Here is a 24548-nt window from a genome sequence, read left to right as displayed (position 1 = left end):
AGATTTCAGATTTTGTATGTAATAAAGCAGAATGGTTCCAAATGCAGTACAAGGAATCTGCTTGTTCACACGCAGCTGTTACACACTAATGCAAAGAGGCTTGCCAGGAATGTGTAAGCCTTTGCCATCCATTGCACCACCACAAACAGAACCGATTTCAGGGGTAACTGAAAGAAAAAGCACATCGTGAACATGTAAGACAAATTTGCTATTAGACTTGCAAGGCACACATTTAGTAGACAATATTAAGCAATTCCAGAATATTGCTTTGTCTCGAATGCTGAAGTATAGAAATTGTATTAGCATTTAATTGCCACGTGCCATATTCCCCATTGTGATTTTAGCACACCTATTTGAACTGCTATAGCATGATGGGCGCGTATTGTGTCATTTAAACAGGGGTCTACACATCCTTTGTTGTCACCCTTACATAGTGGGCGATACACACTCAAAAAGGTTGTTCATGTATTTCCAAGCTATAGGATCCATGCTATAGGAAGCTTGCGATTTAGTAAGCCGCGCGTAGGAGCGAGAAAACGCTTAGAAAATCAAAAACTGTCAAAATCAGCATTGTAGCCAGAGAGGGTGGATTTGAGAGACAGCAGAAAGCAGCAGTCCTGCAAAGCTCAGGTACTGTCTGTTCAGACTCTGGTATCAAAGCAACAGCAAATCACGGCGTCTTGCCGCTGCAGTTCTTTTGTGGGAAGAGAACCCTCCCGCGCCGCTGGCTGCGCAGGGGTGTGGAGGGGGGTGTGCCCGCCGGCCTCCCCCGCGGCGGCTGCGGCCGTGCCCGCCGCCGGCTGGCCCTGGTGCCTGCGCCCCGCTCGGCGTGGGGGCTGCAAACCCGCGGTTCCGCGGGCGACTCCGCAGGGACTCGCCGCCGGCCAGAGGCGCTCGGCGCGGCCGAGGCTCGGTGAGGAGGAGGGGCCGGCGACAGAAGGAGGAGCAGGGGGCCAAACGTCACTTTCCCCGGCCGCGTGTTTACGTGGAGATGAAGATGGCGGCGCCGGTGGCCCCGCCACGGCAGCTGTCGTCGCTGTGAGGCGGGACGGGACAGGGCAGGACAGAAGCGTGTGCGCCCCGGCTGAGGCAGGGGGCGGGGTGGGCTCCGCCTCCCGCCGCCGGTAACGCTCTGCTCTGCCGCACCGACGCCATGGAGGACGAGGAGCGGCTGAAGAAGCTGGAGGCTGGGAAAGCCAAGGTAGGAGGCGGCAGGGAGGCTGAGCGGGGCGCGGGGAGGCCGGGGGCGGATTGTCACCGGGCCCGGGCCGGGCGGCGGAGCGCGGCTGCGGCAGGGGGCTCGGCGCGCGGCCCCGCCGCGAACAAAGCCGCGGGCGGAGGCGCTTTGTGCTGTCCTGCCTGCGCACCCGGGCTCCCCCCGCTGGCCTGGGGCGGCGCGGGGCTGAGCCGCGTTCCCCGGCCGGGCTGCGGGTGGCCGGTGACAGCGGGCCCCACCCGGTGCACGCTACAGGTGTCCCGGGCGGGGGCAGCCCGGGCGGTGCCCGCTGCGCCGGCGGCGGCGGGCGGAGGAAGAGCCGAGGAGGGGCAGAGCTAACCTGCTTACCGCTTCGCACCCGAGGCACGAATCCCGTTTGCCTCTAAAGCCTGGGAAACTCCCCCTAAACCTTTAAGGAAGTGTATAAACCCGACAGCTGTTCCTCAGTGTGGCACTAATACCGCGAGAGAGCCTTAGGAGGCAGAGGATTAAGGCTGTTTGCGGTGCTGCGGTGGGTTTACCAGGTGCCTGAGAACGCCGGGCGGTGCGCGGGTCACCTGCGGGAGCGCTCGGTGCGCAGCCCGCGGTGCCGCCTCTCGTCCCCCGCACCGCCGCTCGGGCGGCACAGCCGCTGCCCCGCGGGCTCGCCCAAGTGTTAATCAGGGAGCTTATGATTTTACTCTTTAAGCACGGCTCAGTGCGCACCGGCTGCAAAGCACTTCGCCTTCTGGGCAGCAGACCGGAGTTACCACACCAGAGAAGGGCCTCTTAGTTCAGAGAAAGCTTTGCTGTGGTCAATAAGATAATGAATGGGACTTGTAGGAAAATAAGATAAAATTAGCGTTTTGATGTTGGTATGCCTGGTTCCTTCCAGCAGTCATTGCAAAATGATAACAGTTTAGAAGTTTGTAAGTCAGTCATTCATGCTAAAGATACTCACGTAACTTGGCGGGAGGTGATAGTACAGGCAGCAAGAACACAGATGAAACTACAAAACATCACCACCGTCTTGGTTATGTGGTCTATAGAGAAGAGAATGTAGTTTGGCTATGAAGTATTGAATAAATATTTTGCTGTATTAGACAAAAACGTTGTGACTTCATATGTTTTGGTTTATTTGGAGTGTTCAAAACGTACATTGAGAAACTCTCCCAGATGGAGCTGTATGTTTATATAGGAAAACCTGTTCTTCGGTGCTTAGAGCAAGGGTGGTGTTTACACGACGTTACGCAGTACTGTTATTAAAGGCACTGGGACAGATCAGGTACTGGCAGCAGTGCACTCTGTCACACCCAGGTTGGCTAATTCTTTTGCAGAAAATTAGAAAGTAGTTTGCAAATAAAATGGTTGAAGTAAATTTGCCCATATTATAAACCACAGGGAAGAATTTATGAAGATAATTTATATTTTTCTGTCCATGCTGGCAAAAGATTAATACAAAAAATGAACGACAGTTAACGAAAAGTGAACTGAAAGCCAGGATGCTAGTAGGAATTCAATGGCTTCTTTCTTTGAGAAAAGGCTTGTATACACTTTACTAATATATTTTGCCTTTTAGGATCACTCTCATAACTCTCGCCCTTCTTCTAGTCTTTTCTGACTAAAATCTAATGATGTTCTTGTAAGTAAGTATTCGCCTGAAGACTTTCGTATCCTATGCTTTTAAACATCCCTTGTGGTTTAAGTCATTATAGCTCTTTAAAGCTATACGTGATTTACACTGGAAGGGACTATAAAAGCTGTGTTAGTTTTTCAGATTTTTCATTGGTGTTCTGTGTACAGTTTACCCTTTTTTTTTACGTGTGAATAATGTAATTAAACATGTTGAACTGAGGAGACTGGGTCACAGTCTTCCAGTGACAAGTGTCACTGATAAAGGCAGAAAAGGAGAAATTGTGTTAGCAGAGAATGGAAGCCAGAGTTTATCCTGCAGCTGCCTCTCTCTTCTTCAAGGATACAAATGCATTCACAGCAGCATGATTAGTATGTCTCCTAAAATTGCTTGGCTCCAGCGAATATTTGCTGCGAACCACAGAAATAAGCATCCAAAGAACTTTTGAGCCAAACCATTGAATGTGGTTTAAATAAAATAGCTGGAAAAGTGTATTAAATTATGTGTTGTTACTGTGCTAAAAGCTCAGGGCTTGCTATACTGCAGATACCTTGATTCATCTCCTTGAAGTTATGAATTTTAAATACAAATAAGTGATTACATGAACTGCAGGATGAATGCAGGTAATTGGGAGTCTGGTAAAAGAGTCTAGTAGGTGCCATGGAGATGGCTGGTAACTGCTAACAGTGGAGTTATTATGTGAAATTGGGACTTAGATTCTTGTTTGTGTTTCTTTGTGTGGGTATTTTGTTCGTTTTGCTTTTGTTTTTTTTTCTCAAAAAGTAGGTAGCTAACTACTGCCAAATCTCAGTATGTGCACTTTAAGCAATATGAATGTTCTGTAAAGCAATCATTTGGGGTTTTTTTCTGATCATAATATTGAGTAGGCAAGCTGTGAGGTTTGGTTTTGTGTGAATTTGTCTTCAGCGGAACTCTGGTTTTTTTTATTCTTGATGTTGTCTTAAGATACTGTCTCCCCGCATAGATATATATTTTTTTTTTACAGAGAAGTGTATTGCAGATGGATTTTCTGCAGCAGAAGTTTCTTTCGAGCCTTCCTTTATTATTACTGTAAATGAGAAGCTGCATTGTGAATCTGGCATTGACTGAAAGCCGCTGAGTGCACTTGGGCCTAGTGGGCTGGGTCTCGGTGTGAACACGCAGCCTCCACCAGTACATCATTTGGAAAATGGAGTGAAAAGCTCTTGATAGAGTCTCACTGACACTCATGTGTGCCTGCGGACTTTTGGATACTGGATACTTTATTATGAAGCATTTGCACCATATTTGCTGTTCTCTCTGTTACAAACCCACAAAGACAAGGGAGGCACAAAATCAAACCCAGTAAATTACATGCTCCTTTTTCTGGACCTGTAGTCATTCATTTTCCTTTGCCGCAAGGAAATGTGCTTGATATTAACCCAGCCTCTATGAATGGCTGTCTCTCTTAACTATTAAAATGGTGTCTCTGTGCCCTTTTAGAATTCTGTTCTCCCTAGACAAGCGATTTCTTCATCTTAGATCAGAAAGGCTAGTAAAACAGAACAGGGTTGACTGTCATGGAAGGTGGAAGGAAGATGTTTGCCAGCAATAAAAATGAAAATGCATGCTGTTAAGTTGATCGGTGCTCAAAACACAGTGAATTAAGAAATCAATGAGGTATGTTTTGTGCCTTGCTTAAGAGATTCTTGAATATTTTTGATGGCCTGAGATGGTCTTTCAAAAGAATACAGAAGACGGTGATTGAAGATCTTATTGTGATATTTATGTGCACACATACTAAACGTGCATGCTTGTGTGCATCAGTTGATTGGAAATCTCATCTAACATTAAAGTGGATACTACATGTGGGAGATGGGTATTTAATTTTATGTATTTATTTAGCAGCTTAGTAGCTGGCTTTTCTTATCAGGATGTTGTGCCATTTTGCTCAACTTTCAAAACTATACACAGTGGTTTGCTAGCTTCAGAATAAAAGCACTGGGGACTTGGATTCCCTTGTGAGAAAATGGCTGAGAGTGTTTTGGTAAAGCTTTTGGAATTAAAAAAAAAAAAAATTATACACACAGATGAAACACAGAGCTATTACAACTGGTAAAAGGAAGAGATATAGAACGATGAATAGCAGGTTTTATAAAACAGTCTGTTTTATAGTACTGAAATTTTGCAAACAATTCAAATAAGTGTGTTGCTCCAGTCTAAATTTGTGTTGAGGAAAGGGCCCACCCTATAGCTATATGCTCATTTTGGTGTGGGAGGGGTGGGTGAGGGAAAGACAGTCACTTAACTTGTAAATTATCTCAAGCTGGTCTAGGACTTTGTCTAATGTTAGAAATACATCATTTAATGTCCTGATTTACAAAGGTTCTGTGCATGTTTATAATACATTATTCCTGTGGTGTTTGAAGAAATCATGTAATTGTTGAAGAACCTTAAGAAATTAGAGAACTGTCTGGTTTCGTTAAACACTTGAGGACAGAATAAGCAGTGTTACTGCTTTTGATCTATACCAGAGAGTTGCTGAGAAGACTAAACAGTGAAGCTGGTTTTGGAAGCTCAAATGGCATTCAGTGGACAAGTATTACAAGTTGTATAACTGATTTGACAGGTTATTTTCACAAATGGAATAGTAAAAAGAAATAATTGCATATTTTGTCTTCGGGTCCCACATGTAAATATTTCAGATGGCTGAAGATGAAAATGATATGTATTATTAAAGTAGCATTGCCTAAGAGTCTGAGAATGTTTGCCATTTACATTCTTGTATCTTACGCTTTTGCTAGGAGAAAGATTTTACTTTCTCATCTCTGGCCTGTTCTGACTGAGAAATTTCGGATTTCTCAAGGAAAGCTGTTGATCAAGATTTTTTTTTTTTTATAAGAAAAGAGATTCAAGTGAAGCATGGAATAGTTATGTGCCACAGTGATTAAAGCTCTAACCTAAAACCCCTAGGAGAATTCAGCATATAGGTTGTGTTTGTAAAACACAGTCCTTTTAAATTTTCTGTAAATTACCTGAAGAGGAAAAAAAAACCCAGTATTTCAGTGGTTAATATTTTTTTCTTCATAGAAGACAAATTAAATACATTTGAACCTTACATTTCATTAAAGAACTGGCCTACTAACACATCTTCTTTTACTTTCAGGTGTAGGCTGTTCATTTTGTTTATCCTCTGTCTGCTTCAAGTAACTTGAACAAAAACAATTAAACAGAATCCTGGAAGCAAGAATTTCCTTTTATTCTGCTTTTCTTATTCTGCTTTTCTTATTCTGCTTTTCTGTTAAAATATTCAGCCATGTCACAAAGTGCTAATTTCATCATGAAGCTCTAGCCATCACTGTCACTCTTTATCACAACTGAAGGAGAGCAGCTTTCTGGGCTGAAGGTTCACAGGATGCGGGTGTTGCTGGGCTGTGTCTGTGTCTGAAGATGCTCTGTGTGTGTTAATGGACAAGCTGGGGAACAACTGGAGGGGACGCCAGGCTGACTCTCCAGAGTCTCCTGGAAAGGTGTGGGCTGAGCTTTGGTGTGACAGGTGAGAATGGAAACTGCCCTGCGTGTAACAAACCAGGAGAGAGCACTGAAACTACGAAAAAATGCTATAATGAAGAACTGGGCTTTAAGACCATTTATTTGACGGAGCCCTTTTTCTTGCACATGAAGATTCTCACAAACCTGTATCTAATTCCTAGGTGTTCCTCTCTTGTGTTGCTACTTGTTTTCCCAGGTCCTTCTAAACTTGTGGGGTTTGCCTCCTCTTCTTTTACAGGCTTCAACCTACTCTCTCTCCTTTGCATCTCTGTCAATTCTAAATGCAAATAGTAGGAGGTATGTGGAACTGCCTGTGTGTATTTTGATTATGAACATGAGTAAGCTTTAGAGTTGATTTTTGCCTTGCAGAGAACAGCTCAGATACAAGGACTGACTGTTACCCTAGGGAGAAATCATATGGTTTTAGAACTCTCAGTAAAAGCAGATAGGGCAGAAATTGAGAAGAGGTGAGAGAGAAACAAAGTGAGGTGTCCACCTCGCAGTGCATACTTTTATTTTTGTTCAAAACAGTGGACGTCTGCATTTTATCATAGCAGAAAGTTTTATATACATTTGAGATTTATATATATTTTATCTATATAATTGATTGCTACTGGGGTGAAATATAAGCTTAGATGAAAGATTGAATAGAAAGGTAACTTGTGAAACCATTTTCAAGACATCCTGTTTCTAATAGTAGAAAAATTGGGGTGACTAGCTTAAATATTGAGTTTTTTAGTTTTTTAATATGATTTAATTGTTCTCTTGCAGATAATAGAACTACTCACTCTTTACAGTTTTCCCAGTGTTCTTTTCTCCTTAAAAAAAAAAAGGAAAAGAAAGTTTAATTTTTTCCCATTGTGTTCAAGTTTCTTCTGGAATTTATTGAGTCCTTGTAAAAAAAAAATAGTACTTTAATTGAAATCTAGTATTTAAACTGTTTTCAATTGGCACTACTAGAACTTTTCCTATTTTTAAGTGTGTTTTCCGTTTTTCTTCTGTTTTCTGGTTTTGATCTCCATTTCCTTCATTACAGACATCTATTCTTGCTTTTGATGCAGAGTGGTTTAAGTGTTATTGTCAATATACTCTTTTAGTAAAAGCTCTATGGTAGCTGTCTACCTTACAATAGTGATGTAAGGTAGACTGAGCTTAAACTAATACTTGCTTTCTTCTGAGGATGCAGATAAATATCACTTCAAAATAACCTTTATGTTGTAGCCAATCTAGAGAAAATTGATCCTTAATCCAAGATGCCCAGTGAATTTCACAAAAATAGATAAATAAAACACAGGATTGTTAGTAGCACTATTAAAGCAAGAAATTGCATTGTAAAAACATAACTTGTTTTCTTGCTGCTCCATGTGTAAAGAGAAGGAATTACAGAAAAGAAAGCACAAAGTTACTCTTTGCCCACATTCAAGACTTTCTTTGTTTTAGCAATAGTCTCTCCCTCATTTCTAGGGTCTGCTTTCCAACTACTTATTTTCTTAGTCTGGGTGTTGCAATAGCAAAACAGAGGTGACTGCAACATTTGTTTCCCAGGCAGTTGCAACAGTATCTAGACAAGTCTGTTTGTTTATACTGATTTGGAAATAAGCATGACCATCACCACCACCAGTTCTAAAGTACTTCAAGGAAAATGCATCAGATACTCCAAGGAAGGTCGATTGGACCTTTTGAAATAGAGTGTTCCCAGAAAACCTTGTATTTTTTCTCACAGGAAATAGCCAAACAAGTAAGTGCTTTAAAATATTGGTGTACAGAGATACTAACTGCGGAATAATATATGGTTATTGTAATATCTTAGTGTTTGGAATAGTGAAAAATCTGATGAAAATGAGAACAAAAGACAGAAGGTTGAAGTAGGTCCAGCTTTGTCCTATCTTATATTGCAATACAAGTTACAGACTAATAACACAGTTGTTGGGAATTCTAATTAAGGGGCTGAAAGCTCTGTCTTAAATATCTGCCACATAGCTAGAGATTTCAATGTATTGCTATGAATTTGTTTCAAAATCAGTTCATTACTGGTACCAGCTATCGTGAAACTTTGAATTTGCAAAAACACATTGATAAATGTGCCTCAGTTCAGTGAAACGCATTTGATAATTGCAGTCTTTTGACTTCTATGTTGAAACATAAAGTAAATAGATCTTGAAATTTATGATGATGAGATGCTTGTATGTTGACTGCAAAGTGCTGGCATGCCATATTGTGTTGATGGTTCTGGTGTTCCTGTTTCTTGAAAGAATCCCTAATCTGCATGTTCACATGATTTCTTGAGAAGCCAACATTTTTTATTATAAGCTACGTTTCCTACACCAGTGAAGAAAAGACAAAAGAATGAATAAAAATGTAATGATTTATTAGAATTCTGTTTCTTAGAAGTATGGAGTTTGTCTTCCTGCTTCACCCCTCTTCTGAAAAGGAACCCCAACAAGTTTCCAGATTGAATAAATTCAATAGTTGCCAGCTAGGCAAAAGGATATGAGACTCTGGAAATGAACCACTAAGCTTAGGAAAGTGGGGGAGTGACCAAATTGCAGTTGTAATGAGCCTGAGTTTCGTAGCATTGTCACAAAACAAGAGGTGGTCTCTTGGGCCGTGCTTCTAAATCTCAAAACACCAGGAAATTGTAAGACTCTCCACAATTGAAGGTAATTTTAAGGAGACTGTATACCATTTTTATGATATTTGAAGGGGAAAGCATAGATTTGATGAAAACTCTACTGCCATGGTAGAATTACAGCGTACCTCTAAAATTATGATCCTGAGCTGAAGAGCCAAGAAGATTGGTGGAGTTTTGATGGAGAAGATAGGCTTCTGGGACTATGTTTCTGTGCAAATATTGACAAAATAGGTGTTCCAGAGAATAAGTAGAGTAAGTTATATCAGAGCTTACTCAAATCTGACTTCATTGCTAAGCTGTGATTTAACGGGAGTAGTTATCCCTTAATCCTGGTTTTATTTTCTGAAGTTTTTACTTGTCCTTAAACTCTTACTTCTTTGTGAAGAAACTTCCTGTGTCCAACCACAAAACAAGGGGAAAATATTTAAATGTTCCTAAATCCATTTATACTGTCCTAAGTGAGGTAGCTGATTTAACATGAGTGTAATAACATACATTTATAATATATATTTTCAATTAAAAGGTATACAGGAGAAATATTACTATTACAGGTAATCCTCCATAACAATGATAAGAAAACACAGTCTTGGTATGTTCAGGAGCACATTGTGCCAGCTAGCAGAGTTGCCGTGTTTAAAGAGAAAATGGAGATCCCAATATAAGACTCCTCAAAGGGGGATGTGTTTTCTAGATGTTCATTATTTGGGATATGTTCCAGGAATTAGATCAAAAAGCAATGTCCACAGACAAGTCTGGAATTTTTTGAGCAATATCAGTGTCTTTGTGAGCTCGCTTTTCTCTCACGATTCAGCAGTGTGTAAAAAAAAAATAATAGAAGCCTGTCAGAATAATACACGCCTGTCAAGTCTTGCACGCTGAGCATGAAATTCATGCAGTTGGTTCTTTCCTTCTGTCTGCTCTGCCTCTCGCAGAGCTGTCACAGCTTCATTCTCCGTCTGTCCATTCACTTCCAGACATGCTGCGCGGTATGAATTCATGTAAAAATAATATAAATAAGATGGGAAAATGATGAAGTGCAACTGAGTTTGACTTGCTTCAAAGTATTTTACAGTTCATTAAAAAATAATCAAAACCATTTTTTAAAATGAAAATTTAAAGTTTTGTTCAGTTTCCACAGAGAGTTGGAGCATGGAGGTGGCCAGAATGCCTGCAAATAATCTCCTAAAAACGTATCTCAATTCTCCAGACTGCTTTGAAGATCTCAGTGTTAATGCTTGTGAAAAGATTGCTTTTGACAAAAGTCATCACACCACATGTATTTATTAACAAGGAATGGCTATTAGTCCCTGCTTAGCTTGAACAGAATTTAAACTGTTGATCTGTATCTGAAAAGCTGATTGTCTTGTTGCCAAAGATGTAACCTCTCAAATTCTGTATCAATTCCATGGCACTTGTCAACTTGAAAAGCCTGATAATCTTGTATTAGTTGTTAATAAAGTCATATTTAGACATAATCTGTTTATTCTGAAGGTGCCTTTTTCTTTCGGACTTCTTAGTACTGAGAAATTAAGTATGAACAAAAGTCTTCAGATCTTACTGTTCTTTATTCCATTCCTTTACATATTCTTTCGACTTTTTAAAGTTACTTCTCTTTTTTTTTTTTTTTTCCCTCTAAATTTTTGATCTTCAAATGTCTCTAACATAGATATGTTTTCATAAAAGAATGTGAAGGGAGGGGAAAAAACCTAGATGTATTCTACATAAATACAACTGAAATGGTTTACAGCAGAATAAAGCTTTTTGCTATTATAAATTAATTCTTTTTTCTCTTATGAGGAAAAAGTTACATTTACATGAATCAGGGTAATATAAGCAGTACATAGAGACTCAAAGTAAATCCATAGTTGATGCTTTTTCAAGAATCCACAAAACACTCTCTTCAGCCTTTTTCAGCAAACTTCTAATAAACTCTTCTTCCTCGTTTAGTATATAGACTAAATGTTGCAGGAGGAAAGAAAACTATGCATTGTTGTGAAGTGTAGGAGTCCTGCTGATCAGGAGAAACACACAGTGAGCTGCAACCCCTTTCTTGCAGCATCAACGCAAACCAGAAATGGCAAATGCTTCTGTGATTTAAGTTTTCCTGCATTAGGTACACAGAAGAGTCTGGACAAAGCCTTTTCAGATAGAGATTCTCTCTGTGCATTTCACTGGGTGTCTCAATATTGCTGCATCTTTAAAGCCCTGCACCCTAGATAGGGTCATCTCTTAAGTTAATTAGAATTTGCAGTTGACTATTTGCAGTGTGTTGCGGAAGAATGAACTATTTGAGCTGGAATGGAAGCAGCAATTGCCTGACTACAGTTTTCTTTAGACATGTCAGGATTTTTTTTTTTGGTAGGATTCTAATCAGTATTCATGATTTTTGAGAAAGAGCTGCCTACCCCTAACCCTGGCCCCTTGAAAGCTACATTGATACTTGATAATACACCATAACCAAGGCTGCGGTCATCACTAAGACTTTGATTATTGGGGAGTCTCAAAAGACTGGCAAAGATTGCTCTTTAAAGAAAACAGACTTGTATAAATGAATTGTCAACTTTAAGGTCCTTGGGGATCTGCACAACTGTTAATATGAGAGTGCCTTTAGATAATGGATTGAGACAGAATTTCGTACTGAAAGTCAGTGTGCTGTTAAGATTTTTTGACACTGTTAGACATGGTCTTATAAGCAAACTGAAGACTTGGTCTAAGTACAATTACCATTTGGTGGTTACAACTGAACAAAAAAATTGTTTTTAGCATTATTTTTGTTTTAATGGCTTGCTCTCAAAGTAGGTGGTCTTTCAGCGGCCTGTGTCACTCAGTATTCTCATTATTAGCAGTGGAAAGAATGCATGGTTTTATGTAGACAGTACTACACTGAAGTAGACGGAAAACACAGCAAAGAGGCTTAGAATTCAAAATGATCCTGGCGAATGATTGAGTACAAAAGGATGTGGGAGCAATACTCAAGGCTTTCTTTTCCTCTTTAATGATAAGGGCTGTCCTTGGGCTTCCCAGGTCCCTGAGTCTAATGGCAGAATTGGAAGGAATGAAGCATTATCCACAGTACAGAAGGTCAAGGTGGAGACCACTTAACCAAATCTGATATATGCAGATTTATCGGACTGAGTGTGATGTATCCAAGCATCCTGCAGAAGCTGGCTGTTGTCATTACAAGGCTATTCTCTTGCCTACATTTGGAAAGTTATTGTGACTAGGAGATTCCAAATGAGCAGGGAAAAAAGCAAACATCAGACCCATCTTCAAGAAGGGTGAGAAGGAGGATCTGGGGTTCTATAGGAAGGTGGCCTGGCTGTGAGCTCTGGGAAGATTATGGAGCAGATCCTTTTAGAAGCCATGTTCAGGTACCTGAAGGGCAAGAACGTGACTGGAATTTATCAAGAGCAAATTAATTGTCCTCTATGATGGCTTAGTAGGTTAAGAGAGAATGGTGGATGTTGTTTACCTTGACTTTAGGAAGGCATTTTATTTGATCCAAGGTGGAGATAGGTGCTTTGGACAGGTGGACTGCAAGGCGGGTAGAAAATTACCTGGACTGCTCTGCTCAGAGTGCTGGTACAAATTCCAGCTGGTGGCCAGTAACGTTCCCCAGATGCTAGAAACTGTGGCCAATACGGTTTGATGTTTTACTAACGACCTGGAGAGTAGGAGCGGGGATGTGCCTTCAGCAAGCTCATGGATGATGCTGAGAATGGTTATTGAATGAATTGAAGCGTAGGGCTTATTTTCAGAGAGACCTTGACTGTCTGGAGAAATGGGCTGACACAAAACTCATGAAGCCATAGCAGCATGAAAGAAGATTGTACAGAAAAGCTCACAATGGCAGAAAGGGGAAATTTCAAGTTTCCATTTTATTACTCAAATGTAACAGTGGTCTATAGGATTGTCCAGTGATTAAAAAAAACACGTGATGTGTGATCTAATTTGAACTCAGGAGGGGATCCTGCATTTCACAGTAGTGATGAGCGCTGTTGTTTGGGGGTCCTCCTCTTCTAGGATATGCAACTATAAATACAGAAGAGACAGCTGAGGAACATAATAAAAATTTTGTTTTGGATGATCTCTGATGATTGGCAGGGAGACTGATAGAGATATCAAAAGAACAGAGTTTTTGTATGCAGTATTTTCCTTCCTTTCTTCAGCATAAGATCCTCATTTATATTCCTGCAGCACCCTGTCTTATTTTCTACACACTTTCTGACTTGCAGTGAATGAGAAGGTAATCGTACAAATCACACTATCCCAGTGCAATCTGGGCACTGATTGAAGACAATCCTATGGGAAAAAAAAAATATGTTAAAACTGTGCCATAACGCATGTGTATGCTACATCAGGGCAAAATTGATTTCTACCTGCAAGCCCAATTTTGCAATGTTTTTTTCATGGTTCTTTAAATTAAGCTGGACTGTGCTTTTCTAATGCTGTCAGCTTGGGTAGGTAATATTCTTGGGTTTTATTTGAAACAAGATAATAATTTGAGGTGCAGAATTACATTGTCTGGTAGCTTGCTAGCTGGGTGATAATGGGCTAATGTGGTCAAATACTGATTATTGAGAAATTAAGGGCAGCTGGAAGCCTACACAGCTCTTTTTCACCTCTTTTCTGCTCCTCCCCATGTAATTCTTTCATTCCCACATATATTGCGATGGGGAGGGGATGTCCTCTGTATTTATTTGCTGATGTTCTGAACAAGCTTTTAGACTCACTTACTCATACCTAGCAAATATTCTGGTTTCGTCTTTATTTATTCCAAAGAAAGTTCAGATTTTAACATTACATATCAATTTTATTTTAACTCTGAAAATAGCTAGGTACCAATTTATTATTTTCAAACATCTGAAATAAGATACTCATTTTTGTTGGGAGAATCACATTCAAAGACTTGATTTCACAGTATCAGGTTAGACACAACATAAAGCTAATTTAAGAAAATACAAATATGTGAGCATATATTCAGTAATTCAGTACTGTACTACGTTCAAAGGAGCTGGTCTGGTCTGTGCAACAAAAGGATTATATAAAAAACTGCATTTTTTTAATGTGATGCAGTAAGATGACAAGCAATTAAGATAATTTCTGATAGTGCTTCGCTCTCTCTATGTTCTCCAAAGTAAGTCTGTATTTTTGGGGTATTGCCTTCATGTACTGGGGGTGGGAAAGAACACCTTTCTGATTTGGGCTGTGATGTCCATGTAGCTGTATCTGTGTGGGGAAAATGGATTTTAAGTATTTTATTAAGAACCCACTCAAATTAATGTACAGAATGCTATAAAACTGGTGAAAGTAAACTTATTCCGGTGATTTTCCCCAGTTGAAAACCTAAACATAATAGTGTTCTGCTTCTAGTTATTACATGCATCCAAACCAGAATGCAAGTCAGTCTGGTAACATTCAAAAGCAAACCTAGTGCAAGTGATCTGTATTACGGATTCTGTTATTAGAAACATAAGAATATTACTTTCCTTCTTTAAGTTTTATATTTTCTGATTTATAATTTTATGTTAATGTTAAAAGCTCAATCTTTATAAAAATGTAAAATGTCAACCTTAGCTTTTAAACACGTAAGACAATTAATAAGCGGAAGAAAATGTCTGTGTTACAAATATAAACTTGCAGATTGCCAGTAATTTGATCGACAAGCACTGTGTGGAGATGCTGGCAACTGTTGCGTTTGCATACTTTTGTATTTTTGTAGTTGGCTTCTAACTGGCAAGCACAGATGGCCATAGATTTTGATTTTTGTATGTTTCCGAATTAGAGAAAACATTTATATGTTATTTTAAATTGCATTGTCTAAATATCATGTGTTGGCTACTCTATATGGGTTTTGATTTTAATTGCTAAGTTATAGTATGGGATTTTTAGAACCAACTCTGTTGATATTTTGTTAATTTATGAAAGGTTTCTGTGCCCAGCTTTTGAATAATTGGAAGATTTGTTCTCAAGAAACTTCTCGTTAAGTAATCAATGTTATTTTGTGGTAGTAGCAACTTTTAATTTTTTTTCCTGAAAGAATTAGTCAGATTTGACACTTCCAGGCCCTTCTATTGCTGATAATGAAGAATGTTCTACTACAAAGTCAGAATTGGTGGTTTCAGTGGTACTTCACAGAGCATTTGGGACTGCTTGAACCCAAAGTTTAAAGGATTTTAGAGAGACTCTGTGAGCTTTGATTTGAAGGATCAGACATATTCTGCCTATTCTGGGAAGTTCAGTGTAGTATATAACATGTATTTTTTTTACTCAGAATCCTAGCAAAAATGAGAACTAAACTCAGTTTAGTGTGATGTGAATTCATATGCTTTTGTTGCTGTCTCTTCTTGGTAATCTTCTAAAAGCTTGTGGAGGTGCTGGGAGAATTGAATGGCAATAAGAATCTGAAGATACTCTATAGGATTTTTTTGTAGTAGTGTATTTAGCTAATTTATGTAAAGTCCGTTTACTGTTTTTCTCTGAAGTAAATTATTCAACACATTGTGACTTTAAGGGTCCCGTAAAATAAAAATATATGTCCTAATTTTTTAAATGAAACTAGCTCGCTCAGGGATAAATTGCAGTCATAGTTAATAAGGAGAAAAATGGTGATTGAGTGGTAATGGAGGAGAAAAATTACTAAACACTAGACATAAAATAAGTTTTTCTTTTACCAGAAAGAAATTTTGCTCTTTCCATCTGTTATTACAGAAATGTAGGTTGGAGTTTAGCCTTACTTTGGGCTCAGGGAAAAGACAGACTAATTTTTTGCTGCCTTGTGGTCTTAGGAGTGTTTTCCTAAGAGTTTTTTTGTGGGCAGAAGGTCAGCATGTGAAGAAAATGACCGAACAAGAAACAGATCTATTAACTTTTTGTGTGCATGTAGTAGTTAATGACATGGTTTCATTGGTTTTATACTGTTACTGTTCTGAAAGACATTTCTTTTGACTTTAATATTTTTTATGACCTAAATACAGTGAAATAAACATGCTTAATGCTTAACTTTGTTACTATATTACGGTTGTTTTCTGAAAATAAATTGTTATCCTGAAAGAACTCCAAGGGATTAAGTGAGTCTACAGCTGTTGATTTAACTATATGTAGTTAAATAGCTGATACAACTATATGCTTGTTAAAGAACAGGCGCTAAACCATTTACTTTAAGAAGAAATAAAGTGAAGTAATGACCTAAGCAACACTCAGATTGTTAGTAAATTTTTTAGTGATACAGAAGGCAATGTACTTAATGAGACGCATCTGATGATTCTGCTGCTTTCCCAGAATTCAAGTTCTGAATAGATGAATGGTTTGATCCCTGTATTTGACCAACTAAGTTGCTACTGTGCCATAAAACAAGTTTTCTTTTGAAACCCAGGTGAAGTTTTTTTATCTGTGAATGTCCATTACTTCATTTATCTTTCTTGTGGTGTATGGCATTCGCCTGCATGCTTGCTTTGGCTGTGAACAGTTCATGAAGTATGGTTCTGTAAGTAAGAATGAGTAAAACTGATCCTTGTAATTCACTTGACTGTTTATAGATATCAACTGCAGTAAATGTAAAGCCTAACATGATGATTTTGTTGAATCAAACATGATATTGAAAGGAAAAGTGGATATCAAATTGGAAGATAGTACATTATTTTAGTGCTTAAGCAGCATGGGGACTCTCTCATTTTGCCTTCTGTTCAGGAGGCCTGCATCTGCCTTTTACTTCCAGAAGATAACTTCTTTCAAACTATGATTTCTTCAAGAGTTGAGTGGGAAAAATTAGTTAACCAAATTTGTAATTGTACAACCTTACAAAAAATGTCAGTGCTGAACCTTGCTGAAGGGTTCACCTTTATGAAATACTGTACTAATTATGGCTTTCAGTCTAATGATGTTTCTGCCAAGTCTATTTAGTAGGCCGTTCTTTAATCTGTCCCAGGAGCTTTAAGGTGTGGTACCTTTTGCAAGTCCAGGCCTCTTTTTTTTTTTGTTTGTTTATTTTACCTTTATCTTCATGTGATTGAATTTAATGAACATAAGCTTTGTCTTGATTGCTGTGCATCCATCCCCTAGGCCAGCAGGGCTTACCCAGGAACCTACTTTCCATTCAGTTGCTGTCATGTGTAGCCTACCTCATTTAGACTACTGCATGCCACCAGTGGCTTAGTTTTATTAGTTATTTTCAAGTTGTCAGATACTGTGTTTGAATCTTTACAACTTTTCATTAACATGAGAGGTATCATCTCGTTATACATCTAAGACCATGATAGGAAAGGTTGTGTCACCTTTTGGAGCTCAGAAATGGTATTGATTCTTTCGTCTGTTGTAGCCTCTACTGCTTACTCTTGAGCCGCCAAGTGTTACTGAGATATAATCATTTTATATCTTCATTTAAGATCAAATTGTCCACTTCCTAGAGTCTGTCATTTGTTTGTGTCAGCAAAGTATATCACGTCACGTGTTTTCAGTTTTCAGTCTATAGGAAAGTGATACTAAAATTATATTGTAGGCTCTCGCACACATTTTTTAAATGGCAACTATTTTAGTTAATAGAACCTCATCTATTAATACATTTACATCTTGTTTAGGGTCCTGCACTTTAGTGAGCTTGCTATCTGTACATGGATGTCAGAGCTGAAGTTACTCATTGCCTTATGTGGATACCAAAACAGCCCGGAGAGCTGGGTTGGGGAGTAGCTTACTAGCAGTTACTACATGTACATGCTGAAATCTAGTGGATTTGCATGTAGACATAAACATGGTGGCATGTAGAAAGTCTTTCCAATGTTCTAGCCTAGTGGCTGAATTTTATGACTCTCTTTAATATTATGCTGGTTGGTTGCTTAGTGCTTGAGGATAAATATTGATATTTTTATTTCTAAAGGGCTGTGAGATAACAAATTCATACAGAGCAATGAACAGTACTGTAACTGTATGGAAAGCAACTAATGCTTTCAGAGTTATCTAAATCTTCATATTAGGATTCATCTTCAATAGTGGATCAATATACAAACCCATTTGCTGGGTGCAAATTTTCAAAACGTGTTCACGAGATGTGAGGAATGGCATGGAAAAGCGGTGAAGTTTTCTAGTTCCAAGTTAATGAAGAAAAGCATATGACTCATTAGAGACTAGCAGTTTAGCAAAGTAAGTATTATAGTAAAGCTCCTTTTTTTTCCCCTCCTCATTCTTTTGTAAGGCTAAAATGTAACTGAAACAGTTGTGTCTCCTTTGTTAAAATTTATTTGACCAAGTTTTAGCTCTGGAATTTTCTGGCTTTGGCAAGCTGGATGATTTTAGAAAGGCTAAGGGAGGAGAGGGGGAAACATTTTTCCTTACTGGGTGCTGAAAGATTTTCTTAAACACATTCATTAGTCCATTTGTTAGCACTGTGATAATTCCTCGTCCTTCTCCACCTCCCCTCCAAAAACTGTTTCAAAGGGTTGTAGGACATTGAAGACTGACTTTATGCCATTGGGGTTTCTTCAGCCCAGCTACAGAAGGCTTCAGGATCCAGTTTTTAAAGTTGCTGTTACACATAGACCTGGTGAAACAGGAGTCCATTTCTGTAACTGTGTAACTCTTTTGCCTTCCCATTATTACCAAGCCTTTGAAACTCAAGGCAAAAGCAAGGGAGGCACTGTACCTTTGGAGACAGCACCGCACTGCTGATCTCCCTCGCTCAGCACGGAGTAAAAGAGGTTCTGTTTTGTGTCAGCACTCTTGGCCTTGATGTGACAAAGACTTCCTAATGTTTCGGGCTTCAAGCATGGATGATATGTGCTTTTTTACAGAGCAGCATGAAACAGGCTTTTTATTGCCCTTTCTTTTTTTGTCACTGGCCCAATCCACTTATTTCCTCTTCACTTTAGGAAATACAGTACCAATGCAGGTCAGATGCTTTATTCACCCTCTGTATCAGCAGAGGTAGTTGTGCAGCATTCAGTGTGAGAAGGATAAAGTTTAAAAGTAGATAGGAGCAATATATAAATAATGTATGTATAAGTGAGTTAGCTAAGAGACCAAACGGCTAATTTTTTTAGTAGTTAGTTTGAGGTATTGCTTTTTCTGAAGCAGTCTAACACTGAAATGCACTTGGTTTATTTGTGTCTGCCGTTGTAACCTGACTTGAGAGTATTTTCATACACTTAACTTCTGTTCCTTGTCCAGAAAATAACTCAGCTGTAATGAACTTAGCTGTTCATAGGTCTGTCCGTATTTAAATTCTTGGGACATGGCAGAGCAGACCAGATCAGAACCATGCTAATTCTGAGGCTTTCCAGCTCACAGTGCCATCTGGAGGGGTTCATTCAAGTTCAGTGCCCTTGGTTATTAGCACCAACAGTACACTAACTTGATACAGATTGCTAAAAAGAATTGCCCCGTGTGCTGTTCCTCTCGCTATCCTGTGTTGTCCTTCATAGTACTTCAGCTATAAATGTAAATTGTGGTGATCTTATTGGTTTTCTTCAGAGTACTGCGGAGGAACAGCTGTCTTCGAAGCTGAAAGACTCAAGTTTGTATATCGGTAGAGAATATAACATTTCTTCTTTGGAAATTTTCATAGCCTTATTGCCATCCTCTAATACTCATGAACCCCTTAAGTCTCCGTAAGAAGAGACATTCTAAGGTCATGCTCATGTTATTTGGGAAAATCTGACCGGGAATGCGGTGAACAAATAAGTAGATTGGAAATACCTCATTCCTGGGTGATTGTTTTCTTGTTCATTCATTCATTCTTGTTTCCCTTTTACTAAATTCAACATCTGTTGGATGGAACCAGTAAATTAAAGCTCCATTTGCCTCAGCAGATAAGCAGATTGAAACTTCCAAAGAACATTAATTCCTTACTTACAGTTCAGATTTTCAGCTATGTGATATAATGCGTTAAACATATTTGCAGGTTGCTTGCTCAGTTATCTTCTTCCTGTAGGTTTTTATCTCAGGATTTGGAAAGAGTAATGATACTCTCCTGTTTGTTGATTAGCAGAATAGAATAACAGAATAGAATCAGTAGACTTTACTAGAAAGAAGTTTATTTATCCTCTGTATTTGATAATTTTTCATTCATCTCACAGTTATCCTATTACTAGGATAGGCATCAGGAACCTAGAAGATGCAGGCAGCTCTGTAAATCTGCCCGCCCTTCAGGAGTTAGTGCTTAGACCTTTTGAGAATATGACACAAAGTGACAAAGTGCCACTTTCTTTTCTCTAATACAGTTACCAGTTAGCCTATTCAACATCTCTTTTGGGGACAAACTGTCAGTCTTTTACAACTGGTAACAAGCTTTTGCAAAGCTTGATGGCCTAACAACAAATGAGTGTCTAACAGCCTAGGGGAGGCTCTGTGGCCAAAATCTCAGTGTTGCTGTCTCCGAGACTCTCTTCCTTATCCCTTTGAGGGCCTTTGATCTGCTGCTGTGAAACATAAAAATGTTACCGTACATTGGAATCACAAAATCAGTTCACAGGTGAGAGAGATATTACAGTGGGTTTGGTTTGTTGTTTTTTGGTTTTGTTTTGTTGTCAGTTGTCCAGAGTAAGGTGGCATAGATAACCTGAGACTTAAACCAGAGCAGATCTCCAGCTTCTGAATAACATCCAAAATTCAAATTCAGATTGGCCTTTTTGGTTTGCCATTACTAGCTTGCAAAACACCTAATTCAAGACTAAATGGGACATTTCTGTGCTTTATAGGTGATCAAACTAATCCCACCCCAGGGCCTTGCTTTTCATCCTTTCTGTCTTACTGAAAGGCTTTGTAGCAATAATTGCTTAACTGTGGTCAGGGGGAGTGAGTGGTGACCTTTCATTACTAGGACAAGTGAATCTTAAATTAATCCTTCACCTTTCAAGACAAGATATCAGTCAGTCTTATTCTAAATATTTTGGTTTTACTTTCACTGAGTTATCATTTGGTGATGAGAATTCAGAGCATTATAATTGGAAAGGCCTGAGCCTTTCTGTCACAGGACTGTTGATCTTCCGTGAGTCTCATGATACACCCGAGTGGCATCTTGCACTTGCAGGGAGAGACTGCCTGATTCTGGGACATACCGTAGTTACCACTTGTACAGTACAGTTTGCCACAACCCGTGTTACACATTCAGATGCAACTTAGAGAAACTCTTTGTCATTCACTCTATATATAGAATAAATACCCCTTTCTTGGACAAATTCGAGGCTATTGTCTTGGTGACAAGTCCCAAGCAACACCTGACAAACAACAGTGTTCCCTTTTGCCTACCCTCCGTGTGCTTAGTTACAGACACTGCTCCTGTGGAGAATTTCAGTCTGCTGGACTGAAAGTTTAATCTATGCTTTCTGCTGTTAAATGCAACATTTACATTGAAGCAATAAAGCAAGGAGTTGTTTGTTAGGGTCAATGAGCCTTTTTCATCTGTATTGTGAGACCAGATTCTCAACTAATAAATATTATTATTGCTATCAAACATGGGATTGTGTAGGGTCTGTTTATAAGAGGCAACATGTCTTGTTCATCCACAGAATATAGTGCTGACATCCGATCACTTCCCATTTTTCAAACTAATGGAAAGCTGAGAACTGTTGTAAATGGCACTTCTGGAAATCTGAAAACAAACATGTAATTTTTCCTGGACAATTTTATTGTAGGTTGTTGTGCATTAAAAGGAAAGAAACATAGTTTCATTCTCGGAGTTCAGCTTAAAATTTCAATTAATTTATTACAATTGAGCATTTAATTGTACACTGGATATTTGATAGAAATGATTCAGATGATAAACATGGACTTCATAGCATAATTCTAAAAATTGCTATAAAGTGGACATGTCTGTTTCCAAGAGGATTGCTATTTTTGCCTGGAAGCAGGATTTGGAAATCCTATGAACTGGTAATTACAAGTTGTTAGTAATTTTAGATGCAAAGGTGAGAGGCAAGGATCAGGAGCAAAATCGGCTGTTACTCATTACTGATGGAATTTTTAACAGGATTCGGTACTGCTTGGAGAATCCAAGGTCTTAGCAGCATGATGGGAAAAGCGGGAGGCAATGTGCTGGCAGATAGATGGGTAGTGAGAGAAGATGTGCTCTAGATCGGTTTTCAGATATGCTAAAACCCGTGGTAAAGTTGCATTGGAGCTGATAGTGTTCCTGATGCCTTCCCAGCGTAAGGTGCTCCTTCTCTGCTGTTCCTCGGAGGTGGATCAGTGCAGGGATCCTGTTCCGAGTGTCCTTCAGCTCCTGCATTTGGATCCTTCCTCCTCCTTGAGTAGCTTCTGTGTTCACATCTTTTGCTCTTGCTTGCGACTTTTGTAACTTGACAGAGACTTGACATTGAATTGTCTCCAAAGTGCAGATTCAGAACTGACAGAAGCAGTGTTAAGTTCTCCACAGACTTAGTTTTGGCATTATCAGGCTTATATGCCTGGAAGACAGGGTGAAGGAATCTATAGTTGTATCAGTTTGTATTTGTTTCACATTTTGTTTGAACTAGAAAAATGATTTTTCTAGAAACACAAAATCTGGAAGTATTTTTCTGTATTAATTAAAGTTTTAATTCTACACAAATTATTTTCCTTAGTTCCCATGACTGCTGGTGGACTTTTTCCTGCTTGTTATTTAACGTAGATAGATCCTCAACTCTAGTTCCTGAACCTCATTTTTGAAGGAATTAGGTGTCTGAGACTTCCCTGCCTTGATGTGAACATCACAGATTGTATTCATTCAGCAGTACCTTTTTGTTATGCTGCTTCTCTCGTTTCTAGTTTTTAAAATTTGATTAAATATCTGACAGGTTTGTGTATACTTGAATGTGCGGAATAAAAAGTGCAATGATTTGTGCATGTATCTGTCACAGTAGTGTAGTTATTTCCAAAATATTAAATGCTCATACAGAAATTTTCAGTTGAGAATTTGTGTAATACAAAAATATAAAAGTTTAGCTTGCATATGCATTTAGCTTTCTATGTGCCAGTCTTCAGCAATGTTTAAACAGAAAAAAGAAAGTCTACTTATGATAGAATTTCATATATTAATTCTGAAGAATTGAAAGTCAATGTCTTAGTCTTGAAAGGAGAGAAATCTGGCATAGCCAAATACCTTGGCTAAAATATGCAAAATACTTGAGGAGAGACACAGAGTAATTCACTTGTCCTTGAGCTGCACGTCTAATTTTGTAGACAAATAAAGGCTGTAAAGCTGCTTTAAAAAAGCCAACTTAACTTTCCATTAGAGAAGGTTTCAATCAAGTTGGGGAAGAGAGTTCTTGACCAGTGACACTACATGTCTTTCATGATTTAAACATAAAAAGTAAAAAAAAAAAGCAAAATTTCTCAGTAGTTAAAATTTAAGTCAGATTGTCTGCTCTATGTCATTGTGGCATTTGGGCAAATTCTGCTTGTCTTTTGGATAAATTCAAAACTGTTTAGTTGAGGTAAATTTACAGTTTTAGGAGAATGTAGTGATGTTGCAAGGAGACAATTGGAAACCTTCTCCCTTCTTGTTTTTGAGAAGCTAAATCTGTGCTGCTTCCTCCCCACCCCCCCTTAAACTTTGAAGCCAAGAGTAAACTATCATTTCTTTTCTGGTTCAAATATTTGTGGAGTTTATAACCTTTAATAGATTTCTGGTGAAATAATCAAAGTTGCCTAGCTAAAAAACAGAAAAAAACCCCATCAAGTGGAACTAATTAGGGATGCAGGGAAGAAGTATTAAATATACAGATGAGCATATTTGGCTCAGCAAATCTTCAGGTCTTCCTCCTGTAAAGAGAGCAGGCGCCATATGCCAAGCTGTCAGTCTTCCTAAAAATGGAGAGGAGGCTGAAGAGACCCACGAAGAAATACAGATAAAGGGACATAAGCATAAACTAGGCAGAAGTCAGAACTGATCTGTCAGTGATGCGTTTATTTAGATGGGGGCTTCTCAGCTGTCCTGGGGCCAGATGAGAGCCAGTGCGTGCTGCGGGTGACGGGTGGCACAGTCACCAGACAGCGTCTGGGAAGGGGGATCCGGGTGTCCTGCTCCATTTGGGTCTTGCTGAAGAGTTTGGATGGATGCCTGGTTGTCTCGATTGGTGAATATCGTGAGCAAATATGCTATCTTTTCTGTAGCTTTTTTCTTAAAATTGCAGCAGGTTTATAAAAAATTATATTTGGGTATTAGTTGATGTAAAAAGTATTTGAAACTTCAGGGTCTTTATTTGCATGATTTATATTTACATTGGAGCTACATTTATAAAACTTATTGTAGCACTTAGTTAATATTGGTCTTTTCAATTGGAAAATAATGATTTTTGTTTCCAGATTTTGTGGGTAAGATCTGCTTAATTTTTAAATTTAATTGGTAAAACCTGCCATGCTTGTTTTTCTTATTTGAACAGAAATTTTGTTCTTGTTAAGAAAAAAATATTTTAAATGGATTTTCTTGTGTAAACCACTATAAAGTGATTAAAAGTGATAAGCTCTTCAAAAGGCAGTGTCTTACAGTATTTGAATAGCTTACATACTAATTGGTTTTTCAACTGTGTGTCTGACTCACCTGTGACTTTTTATTCATCAGCATGTTTTGCTACAAGGTAGCGTATCTT

At 38.9% G+C, this 24548-nt stretch overlaps 1 protein-coding gene across 4 annotated transcripts in view; it reads left to right on the top strand.

The window, feature by feature from the left end:
• Positions 1-983: 983 nt before the first annotated feature.
• AKAP9 (A-kinase anchoring protein 9) overlaps positions 984-24548 on the top strand; it is a 113787-nt gene continuing 90222 nt past the window's right edge. For all 4 annotated transcript variants that reach the window (XM_082044023.1, XM_082044022.1, XM_082044021.1 and 1 more), the window contains exon 1: positions 984-1201. In XM_082044023.1, coding sequence (XP_081900149.1) covers positions 1154-1201 — 48 coding nt within the window. In that variant the 5' untranslated portion in view covers positions 984-1153. The remainder of the gene's footprint in view (positions 1202-24548) is intronic.

Source organism: Streptopelia decaocto (assembly GCF_964273445.1).
Source record: "Streptopelia decaocto genome assembly, chromosome: 2".
NCBI classification, from domain to species: Eukaryota; Metazoa; Chordata; class Aves; order Columbiformes; family Columbidae; genus Streptopelia; species Streptopelia decaocto.
Note: the sequence above shows the minus strand (reverse complement) of the source record. Positions and strands in the feature narration are given on the sequence as shown.